Raw genomic sequence first — 11,638 nt, 5'->3', positions numbered from 1 at the left:
GTACAGCTTCCCGCCCTTCTTCACGTGAGTGCCGGCGCCCGGCCCCCTCCCCCGTTGCAGGCCCCGGCGCCGGTGCCGTTCCCGGCGGGCCCGGGGGCCTGACGGCGGTGCGTTGCAGGCTGCAGCCCAACGGCGACACGCGGCGGAAGCAGCTGGCCGCCTGGTGCGCGCTGGTGCTGGGCTACTGCCGGCGGCAGCGGCTGCACGCCATGACGGTGCGTGAGGCGCAGGACGGGCCGCTCTTCGCCAACCGCCGCCTCCAGCGTATCCTTTGCTCCGGGCCCCGCTGCCTGCTCCGGGCCCCGCTCCGGGCCCCGCTGCCTGCTCCCGGCCCCGCTGCCTGCTCCGGGCCCCGCTCCCGCTCGTTGCGTGAGTCCTTAACGCTGGCGCAGGGAAGCTCCCGCTGGAGGCTGTTCAGGTGGTGCTGGAGGAGCTCCGCAAACAAGGTGCGTGGTCCTGCCCCACGGCGGCGTGCGGCCTCCGCGCCCCACAGCGGGTGTCACTGCCCCACAGCGGCGTACAGCCTCCACACCCTACGGCAACATGTGGCCTCCACACCCCACAGCAGGTGTCCGCACCCTGTGACAGGCCTACAGGCTCCCTGCCCCACAGCAGGCATCCCTGCCCCACGGCGGTATACAGCCTCTGTGCCCTACAGCAGGCGTCCGTGCCCCACAGAGGGCATCCGTGCCCCACAGCAGGCCTACAGTCTCTGCATCCTATGGTGAGCATCTGTGCTCTGCAGCAGGTGTCCCTGCCCCACAGTGGTCCTACAGCTTCTGTGCCCCATGGCAGGTGTCCCTGCCCCACGGCAGGCATCCACACCCTGCAGTGGAGGCATTCAGCGTCCATGCCCCATGGCAAATGCCCGTGCCCCACGGCAGGCCTACAGCATCCATGTACCACAGTGGGTGTCACTGCCCCATGGGGAGCCTCTGCACCCCGTGGCGGGCCTGCAAGCTGCATGCTCCACAGCAGACCTCCCTGCCCCACGGCAGGCCTACAGCCTCTGTGCCCCACAGTGGGGGTCTGTGCCCCACGGCAGGCGTCCATCCCCCATGCTGGGCAAACAGCGTCTGTCCCTCATGCCTCGCGGTGGGTGTCCAGTGCCTGCAGCAGGATCCTGCCCCTCGGGACAGGTGTCCCTCCCCTGCGGTGGCAGGCGTCTGTCCCCTGCAGCAGGTGTCTGTGCTGTCGGTCCACGTGCAGCATTCGAACTGCCGCATTGCAAGCTGCTGGAGGAAGAGGGTTTTTGAAAGAGAAATGAATTTGTGCAAATGCAGAGATGTTTAGGGAGTCAGCAAGAGCCGTAGGGTGGTGAAGTAGGTACCCGAAGCTGCCTGTAGGCATAGCATCCAGCACGCATTATGAAATCTGCGGTCATGATTGTTATTCTAGACCTGTGCTCTGATTAAATACCTTTCCATGTTGGTTGTAGGGAACCTGGAATGGTTAGATAAGAACAAATCCAGCTTTCTGATCATGTGGAAGAGACCAGAAGAGTGGGGAAAGCTCATCTATCAGTGGGTGAGGATATAGGAACTCTCTCACTCTGCAGACCAGGCCCTCTTCCTGCGCCCGGGAGGACAGCTGGTATTGGCAGTGATTTGTGAAAAAGATGAGTGTGATTTTTGGTGTCTTGCTTTCTCACTATTTTTACCTTTCTGGTTCCGTTTCTCTCTGTCGCAGAGATGCGTGGAGATGTTAACTTTTTACGTGCTATAAGATGTAATTTGAACAGTAGATGGACGTGACTACTTCTGTTACTGTAGTTGGTTGTTCCACAGTGAGGATAAAGCAGCGTTGTTGCATTGCCTTCTTATGACATGAGTCCATATTGCAAAACATGTTCTTAGGCATGGACAGAAAGAGCAAAGAATAGAAGGACAGAGAAGGGAACTGTCTTAGTTTATTAGACATCTTTTCTTGACTCTCCAATGCTAGAAAGCATTTCCAGGGAGTTTTTGCTCATTGAACATTGTCCACACTCCATTTCATTTGCACTAAGATGTACTAGATGCTGAGGATTTTACACAAGTAAGATTTGCTATATTGCTTTTATTTTTCCAGGTATTGAAGAATGGCTTGACAAATTCTGTATTCACACTGTATGAATTAACCAGTGGAGATGATACAGAGAACGAAGGTAATGTCATGTATCATGTTCTGGAGCAGGTTTTCAGAGCACACTTGGTTTGAAAGCATAAACAATTGCCAGATCATAGTTTTGTAGGTTAAGTATTTTAAAATTGCTTGTACAAGCTCACGCTGATCACCACTGGGAAATGCAACACTGAAGCCTTTTTACAGTTCAGCGCTGACATCTCCCTGTTACCACTGTTTGCAATTTGCTCTCCCCCTGCCCTAGTGCCAAGCTCTTTACCTTTACCGGGCATGAGATGTGTGGTGTATTCTTTTCCTGCATAGCTTCTTTGCTGCCTTTGAGACTGCTATATGTATTTATCCTCCTTCTGTCTGTTAACCTTCAGGCTTTGTTCCTGATGCAGTAATGTAGTGATGATTCTGTCACATTGTGGTGCTGGAGTCTGAAAGGTGTCATCAGTGTCATCGGTCATAGACTTCTGTAAGCCTGTTTGTTTTCTGACGTGATTCTTTTTGTTTCTGTTGATGGGGATATTTGTCCTTTCCTAGAGTTCCATGGCTTGGATGAGTCTATGCTGCTTCGTGCCCTGCAAGCCTTGCAGCAAGAGCACAAAGCTGAAATTATCACGCTGGATGATGGCCGAGGCGTCAAGTTCTTTTAATAGGAACCCTCTTCCTTCTTCTCTTCTCTGGCTGCTGAAGCATTTCTAGCTGTGAAGGTTCAATCTCCTGGCCTGGTTTCAAGCAGTGACTGCAAGCAGCTGCATACTTTGGATTTCTTGGGGCACGGAGAATCTGTGAAGCCTTCCAAAGACATGACTTCTCAGAAATATTCAGAGATGCTCTTTCTTTTCTCCCTGTTGATTTCTGTTTGAGAGGTTAAAGCTGCTCTAAGCAGGTCTGAAAGGGACCACCCCAGAAGTGGAGTGGAACCGCTCCTCTTACTGGTCCCTGTTCCTAGGAAAGCAGCCAGTGTGGGTTCTGCAGCTGGCTAGTCAAGCCTGGCCTTAAGGGCAACTCCCTCCCACCTTCCACTCATTCACTTGGGCCCTGCGTTTGTTGCATTGCTAAGTGTAGTGAGAGCAAGCACACGGAACTCGCTGTAGCTGCTGTGGTATGAAAGACCTCAACAGAAGAATGATGTGTGCTTGCCGCAAAGCAGGCTGTGCAATATGGATGCCAAGGAACTAATTTGGAATAATTAAAATAAGATGTATTTATAGAGCAGCTTGGGTCTTTTTGTCTATCTTTATTTTCCATCAGTGACAGGATGGTGTACGAGTTATTGCCCTTCGTCCATGTTTCCTTACTGCAGCATATGACTGTAGCAGCATGCTGGGGAGGGGGTGGACCTGTCATGACTCTGCTTGCAAAGCCACCTCCCCTGATTTGGAAGCAGGTAGTACGAGTGCTTTTTTCACATGCCTGAGTTATGGACCATCTGGGCTCTTACTACCTGCTAACGTCTTCGAGGCAAAATTTATTTTCATTTTCCATGTGCAATTCATTGAAAGCTAATAGGTTTGTTACAGAGCTGGTGAGTTAAGCTCTGTAAAAAGGCAGGCCAGCAGAGAGTGTAACTAAGTTTTCAGATCCTTAATCCTGATAATGTTGTACACAGCTGATCAGAAGCCATGGCCCAGGTACAGTCTTTGACCCAGTAAATTCCTAATCACTGACCAGTGAAAGCTGGACAGCTGTAACCGGAGAAGGATCACACTCTACTTACCTGTTCTTGAGTTCTTCACCAAAGTGTTCAGTACTTATTGCACTCAGACATAGGTTACTGGGCTGTATCGACCTTTAATCAGGCCCATTACTGTCATTCTTACGATTGTACAGAACAAAAAGCCCCTGCCCCTCTGGCAAGTTTTGGCTGTCTTTCCTCAGCCAGTGCTGAACAGTTTGTCCTTCCCTGCCCTTCTTTTGGAGAACTCTTCAGCACGGGTTCAGCTGCAATGCTGCTGACAGCCGTTGTCAACAGTAGATAATTTTCGGTGTGGACAAGATGCCAGAGTCCAGACTGAGTTGGTGGGACTATGAAGGTAAAAGATCTCCTTTCTGAAGCGGCAGCCTGTTGACTTGGGGTCAGTGTGATGTTCTGTCTTAATCTGTACCTGTCTGCTTGCAGGCACATTGCTCCTGAACTGGATTTGGAGACTAGTTATAAATGTTCCACTCTGTTACTGGTGATAGCAATGTTGTACCTTATTGCTTCCAGAGGAATTCCTGTGTGCCTGCACATCGCTGCTGGAACAAGGCACCATTGGCATTAGTGCTGAGTTCTTGTCATGTTGGGCTAATGTGGTCTGAGATCCCTTTTGGAATCTGTCATTTCTACAGGAATTCTGATGGTTTAGTTGAGAGTAAACAGATAGCACACAGTGACATGCCTGCCTCCCATCAGTGCCAGAGCCACTTGGCAGTTTGAGGTGAGCTCTAATCGGTTTTGCATGCCGTATTTTTTAACCCCTGACGGTAGCATCTCCTTCCATCTCAGTCAAGTGTCTGTTCTGCCAGCCTAGGTTGTGAGTCCCTGTTAAAGGGCGAAGGAGTTTAGAGACAGGATGAATGTGATATTCTTCTGTGCCCGACCACGTATTGCTTAATCTTTAAAGTGGATGGATACATCATCGAAACAAAGATGACAAGGCCTGTCTTGGCATACATGCCGCTGTGCACTGTCTCACCAGGTGACATGTGACTGTGGCTCAGCAAAGCTGGTTCTGTGCAGCCGCAGCCAGCAATGTCTGCGGAAGGGAAGGCCAGCGCAGATTTTGCCAGGCTGCGTGCCTGGAGCCTCGTTCAGCATCCCAGCAGAGGGAGCACGTACGCTCCTGGAGCTCCTAGCCCGCCAGCCTGTTTCGCAGCACCTCTGTGCTGGATTGTGCCTGTATCACGGGTCTCTGGTGAAACTGGGATCCTCCCTGTGCGTTTGCAGCACAGACTGCAGCCAGGAAAGTCTCCACTTAGGAATCGTCTTTTACCAGTGTCTACTCTGGGCTTGTTGTGATGTCTAAGATCTGCTTCTCCTGCCCTTTTCACGCTGCTCATATTGAGTCTTCCCCTCTCTTGCTGCTGTGCCCTCTCCTCTTGCTGCTCTTGCACTCGCTGCAGCAAGCTGTTTTTGTGCTGGCTATTGTGTGTGCCAGATGGCACCTGCTTTTAGCCCTGAATAATGAGTCTTTATCAGGCAGGACCAGGATGTTTGTATTTCTTGCTCTTCGTATAGGTGTTGCCTACCCCTCAGCACTGTCTTCTCTTATGAGTTGCATTTGCTGTATATAACCTTGCTCTCCTTGAGCGAATCTGTGTTCTTAATTAAATTTGTTCCCTTCTTAGGAAATGGCTGATGTGACATTAGATAAGCCTAAAACTAGCCTTTTTCTTTCCAAAACATTTCTGGCAGTCATTCACTGCTCTTTTTCAGCTTCCTAATTAGTTGCTTACTCAGTGAGAAGAGGAGGAAGAATATGCTTCCCCCTTCCTTCAGAACGGACATGGTGTACGATACCTTTTTCTGCACTTGTGGGTGCAAACACCCTCTCCGTCAATTGCAACAGGTCATGTCTAGCCATGCCTGCAAGCTCCTTGTGTGATGCGCTGCCGCTTGTTCTCTGTGCAAGTTTTCTGGTGCCATGTAATGCAGGCATTGCCCAGTGGCAACGAAGGGCTCGCACAAATGCTGCCTTTGTGTCAGATAGACTATCCGACTGGCTCATGTATGTAGGAAGAGTTGTGCGACTGAAAGAGCAGCCACTAGCTGGTACTGCCGTGTCTGGAGGAGACCAGACGCTCGCTGGCTATTCCTTCTTATGACGGTGACAGTGGCAGTTTGTAGCTCATGGTGATGTAAGCACCTGCCAGCAGGCGAGAACAAAGCTTTTTTTTATTGTCCTCTGGAACTGGCTTCCTTATCTTTGTACAGTGCTCTGTAGCGTTTAATGATGTAATCATGGGATTGGGACATCAGAGCTAGTCTGGCTTACCTTGGCCAGAGATGTGTGGGTGAGAGCTGTTCTGCTTTGGAAGCCCTTGGGTGCTAGGTAGATTGGAAGGAGACATAATTAAGCTGTTAAGAGGGAAAGAGCGTAATAGCCTCCAGCCACAACTTTCCCTTTAATTGAAACCATCATGCCTCTTCAGTGTGCTCCAGATGCACAGCATCAGAGCTGCGCACCCTCCCCAGAACAAAGCAAACGCAAGGAAGGCTAGTATTTGCTAAGGAACATTGCTAAAGTCTGTTCAGATGGCTTCCTCCCATGCCTATTTTCTTCTGTTGTGCTGTGTCATACCTGTGAGCTGTCTGTGGTAGGCTGCCTCAGTCTGCATCCAGTGCAGAGGGTCCTGATCCTTTGTCACAGGTTTTTTGGCATTATGCAATTAAAAAACCCCCACTATCTACACTCAAAGGTGTACCAACATGGGTACAGTTTAGCCCACTGCTCTGACCAGCATTGTTCTAGCCTTAAACTCGGCGGGGAATAGAGTTGTCATCACTTGTGTGAGGAAAACGAGGCTCAGAAAGGAATGAGAACACCATGTGGTAGCGGGTGGAAGGCAGAACCCTGGCTCCTTGTCCCGGCTCTGCTTCACTTCATTCCCTTTATATTCTTTGGCAGCACAGGAAGAAATCCAACAATCTTATGTAGTAAAAAATGAAACAACTAGCAACCGTTCATGAAACAAGCCATCCATAAATGTAGAGGAAGAACTGCCGCGGGTATGTTACAGCTCAGTGGTCAGGATTAAGTGCAGGGCTGAGCGTGCATGCTGAGAGGAAAACAGCCAAGTGCCCGAGTGGGGCTTGGTCAGCAAAGCTGCAGAAAGTCACCTAGATAAGATTCTACTTTCTAGGGTCAGAAGAGAAAACCAGGAGCAGGCAGGTAACACACGGCCAGTCCCTGGAGAAGATTGTGGTGCTTAACTGTACGGGCAACAACAACCTGCTTCAGGGATCTGGGCTGGGGAAGGGCTGTGGGGGTGCTGCAGTTATGGGGAGGGGTGAGAACAGGCAGTGGGAGCTGCACAAAGCCTGGGTTAGGTGGTAAGGGAAGCAGTAAGAGATCAGGTGTCACTGGTTCCCTTGTGTCTCCATCTCCTGCCGGCGGCAGGACGCCCCTCCCTGCATCGCCCAGGTGCGCAGCAGTGTCCCACGGGAAGCTGCGTGTGCTTCTACCTCTCCTGAACGGCCCCGTTTCCTCGAACGTTGCTGCCTGTTTCCTTGCACAGGCAGAATGTGGTGCCGTGGCACAGATGAGGCGAGAGCTATCATGCCAGTGTTTCACTGCTGTACTGTTTAGGGTAGTCAGTGTGCCCGTGGGGCTGGGGGCAGTTTAGTCCGTTATCACGGAGTGTCTGGTCCCTGGTAGGAATCGGGGTGCTCTATCACTGTGCATTCGTAAGGAGACACTTCTTTCAAACCCCGGTCCTGCAAACAGCCCCGAGGTGGGGGCTTTCCAGAGTAGACGGTGCTGGCTGACGTGGGGCTATGCAGATCTCTAATTCTGGCCAGTGACCTTGTCTGTGGACTCTGAGGTCACTGCCACATCTGGCCATGTTGATTATAGGCTCACTGGCCAGGGCAAGGTGGAGCACAGGGGTCTGGTGCTGAGATAAGGTGCTATCAGGCCATGCAGACTCAGATCCCACTGCTCGCAGGGAGGAAAAAGTTCAGAACTTTTTCATTTAGTGCAGCTAGTTAGGATCAAGAGTTGTTTCAGTTTGATAGATATGTAACCTGGGATAAATTTGGACATGGGTTACATCTGTAACTCTGGGCTAAGGAAATCCTGAGAAGACTTATCTGCCTGGTGCTAAAGCCACAACTGAGGTTGGAATGACACCTCATCCTCCCTGAATTTATGTGCGTTGGGGTAACGATGGCACACGGTGAGATGAGGTGGGGATGCCAGCAGGTATGCAGTGCTGCAGCCTGCCAGGAAATGGCTCCTTGGTCACTGTCCCTGTTGGGATCACAGATTTGGGAGTTCTTTAACTGGAGGGGTTGGTAATATCCTGCTTTACGCTCAAGGCAGTGCTTGGATCCTATGCCTGCCAGGAAGGGGTGGTGTGAAGGAAGGATGGCAGGGCTGTGCAGCTGATGTGTTGCTGGGCTTTTCTGACCATGTTCACCTCTCTTGGCCCTCTAGCCTAGTCATGCCATTGCCGCTGTTCCTGTGACACCTTGTCTGTATCCTGCTCCCTTCTTCTGCCTCCTTCTTCCCAGGAAGCTCAACTCACTTGTCACACTAGCCAGATCTGCCACTTCACTTGCCATGCTGTCCAGTCTGCACTGTGTAACCCCGTCTCACGTGGAAGACACCTGGGCATCGCTGGCTAAAGGAGCTTCATAGGTACACAGACCTCCTCTGTGTCTGGACCTGTCTTGGCCCCACAGTTATCCTGCCAGGAGCTCTGAGGTCAGAACGGACAAGTTCTGGCAGTGCTCGCTGGAGCTAGCAAGGGAGACACTGGAGCACTTAGCTGAACAGTTCTTTGATTAGTGATCTAATCCCAAGGAGAGTGATTACACAGTCCCCTGTTCTCTTCCTGGCAGCCAAAGGCATGTGAAAAATAGGTTAAATCGCCTGATTACAGCGGTTCCTCAAAGTGAAGGGCTGGCACTGGCACCGCAAGCCTAAAAGAAACGTCACCCTGATAACGTGCAAGGGTGTTGTGTGTATTTTCTGAGCACTGGGAATGAGCTGTTGATTGTGGACTGGAACTTTCTGCTTTCAGCCCAAGTCTGACTCCAGCTTGATACCAGGTCAGGAAGATGCCCACAGAGCGTACGTAACAGTCTCTCTTGTGGTCATTCCTGTTCTTTCCCTGTGCGGAAGAGAACAGAGAGGTGGGATCAGTTTTCTCTCCCTCTGAACTCTGACCCATGGGCCAGAAGCAGGCCTGGGGGCAGGCTGAGTTGAATGTGCCGTCTCTGGAGCGCTTGCCTGTGTCGGAGGTGGTGGGAATTTCACCTCCAGAGCAGCAGTGTTTCTCTCTGAGGATAGATTCATTTTTCTGTTTAATTTAGGAAGCAATCATTTTGTGCTGAATGGTGCTGAGATTGATATCCCACCCTGAAGGACAGGCCCCAGTGGCTGTGTCAGAGCTACGTGGTGTCTGGATTTGCCTCCCTTCTGGCGGCTGTAGAACGAGACTTGATGTTCCCCCACGCTGCTCTGTGCATCAAGTGGAGGATGTTCAGCTAGAAAGGACTGAAATGTCCAGCTTTGCTGAAAACTGCACTCAGGATAGGATAAAAGTAAAAGCAATTACTTTTTAAGCAGGGAACTTTTTAAGCCTGACGTATGTTGGATGAGTCGGAAAGCTGCAGCCTCGTTTCCTATGGCTTTGGTGGGCTCTGGAGGAGAGGTAAAAGTCAAAAGATGGGGCATGAAGGATGGTTCTTCATGTGCCTTCTCCTCCTGTCTCCCCCTGGGGCTTTGGCAGATGGTCACCTGGCTTGTGCCCAGGCTCTTTAACTTTGTGCAGCCTGCAAGATGCTTGAGGAGAGAGCTCAGTAGGAATGGGAAAGCCTGAGATGCGCCACATGTGGGAGGTGTTTGCATGGGGAGCAGGGATACACCCTCCTTTCTGGATGTGGATCTGGTGAAAAGGGAGGATGTTTTTGCCCTGGCAGAAGGGTGCATCTGAATAAAACACCTCATTTGGCAGAGTGGAGTCCAACTGTGTCATATTTTACAACACAACAGTCTTCCACACCAGGAACATTGACAGTGCCACACCTATCAGCCCATCTGTCCTGGCCTTTTGTCTCTGGCAACAATCAGTCTCTGGTGCTTTGGGACAAGGGGCCCTCTCTCCCAGGAGGCGCCAAGCAGAGTGCTGCGGAGGGGCAGACGTTAAACATACATGTTTCAGCCTCCGGTGACTGTTCTCCCACTAACACGTGCCCTAAGCGTGCTCTTGGGAACACTGCGTGTAGGTAAGGATGTGGTCACTGCTCTCAGCTCACCAGCTCAGGCTGCACGTTAGCGGTTTTCAAGCAAAAAAGAGACACCCGATCAAATTCTCTTCTTGGGGCAGTTTCACCTGGTTCCTTTGTTTTGCGAGCTGGGCAAGCAGGGGTGAATGAACAGGATCATGTGAAGGTAGCACAAGTCTGCCTGTGCTCAGGAGATTAGCAGTTTGACACGCAGCCTGTGCAGGGCTTCTGCGGAAACAACATTTCATTAAATGTGTCTCCCTCCTCCCGCCCAGCCGGGGGGATCTGTGGGGCTGCAGCTGTGCTAGACATGTGCTGCAGCAGTACTGTGAATCGGAGCTGCAGCCCAGGGATCGCTCGGTGTCATCCTGCATATGCAGGGTTAGCATTTGAAATCCATGTGGAGGACATTGCTGGGCTACCATTTCAATCCTCCCCTTAATGTTTTTCTTATCGTTGAATAGAAACAATCTGACCTTAGGGAAAATAAATTAACGTCGGCTTCAATTGCTTTGTATTTTGTGTAAACAGTTCCACTGAGTAGAACAACTTCTTAGTTTAAACTGTAGAGACAACAAGCTCTTTTCCACACTTTGGGTTAGTGCATGACTGGAACAGGTATTCATATCTTAATATTTGCGTGACCCTAATTTTAGGATTTCACCCAGTAGCAAACTGAGAGGACGGGTTGTCTCAGGCTGAGCACGCAGGCACAGGACCTGATAGCTTGTCAGAACAGCGAGTAGCAGGAGCTGCTGCCTGCAACCTGGGAGAGAGGGACAGCTGCTGTTTCTTGTAAACACGCTGCTCTGAAATCTCAAGTTAAAAGCTCTAAGTAAATGTCTAAAACAAGCATTTCCCTACAGCTCAGTTTAGCCTGCGTCACCCTGTCTGATGCTTCAGTTACGCTAGCCCCATTGCCAGGATCGTTTCCAGCGCTGCTGGAGAGCAGAGTGCTGGCTTGAGCCTGGGAGGGAAAGAGGCTGGCGGAGCCCCACCGACCACTTCTGGCTCTGCAAGGAGAGGAGGGCTGAGGAGCCCCTGACTGAGCGACCTGGAAACATGTGGCTCTGGTTCCCTGCATGGAGCAGCAGCTGGACTCAGACCTAGGCTTGCTGCTGGGGAAAGGACGGGGCTGCAGCAGTCGCCCTGCATCGGACCTGCCACCCGCTGCGGTGCCTTGCGCCCGCACACAGCCTGCACGCTGAGCCTGGTGCCTGTGTGCCGGGGCCCGTGTGCCGTGCAGAGAGCAGTGCCCAGTGCCAGGGACGCTGCATGGAGCTCCTGTGCGCAGTGCCTGTGCCCGCTGCGCGGCACCCAGCACCAGTGCTCAGTGCGTGCAGCCTGTGCCCCATGTGCGGTGCCCGTGCACGGTGTGCGCCGCCTGGGCCATGATGCCCGGTGAGCAGTGCCAGTGCCCCATGCCTGTGCCCAGCGCGTGGAGCCTGGGGCTTGTGCTGGCGCTGTGACCATGCGCGCTGCCCATGCTGGTGCCCGTGCGTGGTGCGCAGTGCCTGTGCTGGTGCCAGTGCCCGGTGCATGGAGCCCGGTGCGGGTGCCGGTGCCCGGTGCATGGAGCCCGGTGCG

At 52.0% G+C, this 11,638-nt stretch overlaps 1 protein-coding gene across 1 annotated transcript; it reads left to right on the top strand.

The window, feature by feature from the left end:
* Nucleotide 1: 1 nt before the first annotated feature.
* On the top strand, nucleotides 2–3,331 carry VPS25 (vacuolar protein sorting 25 homolog; the record flags this gene model as incomplete). Its single annotated transcript, XM_026071190.1, has 6 exons — nucleotides 2–24; nucleotides 119–264; nucleotides 393–446; nucleotides 1,439–1,527; nucleotides 2,071–2,146; nucleotides 2,653–3,331. Coding segments are annotated over 6 exons (501 nt in total), but the record flags the coding sequence as incomplete, so codon positions are not given.
* Between the last annotated feature and the right edge of the window lie 8,307 nt (nucleotides 3,332–11,638).

Source organism: Apteryx rowi, unplaced genomic scaffold (assembly GCF_003343035.1).
Source record: "Apteryx rowi isolate R43461 unplaced genomic scaffold, aptRow1 scaffold_323, whole genome shotgun sequence".
NCBI lineage: Eukaryota > Metazoa > Chordata > Aves > Apterygiformes > Apterygidae > Apteryx > Apteryx rowi.
Note: the sequence above shows the minus strand (reverse complement) of the source record. Positions and strands in the feature narration are given on the sequence as shown.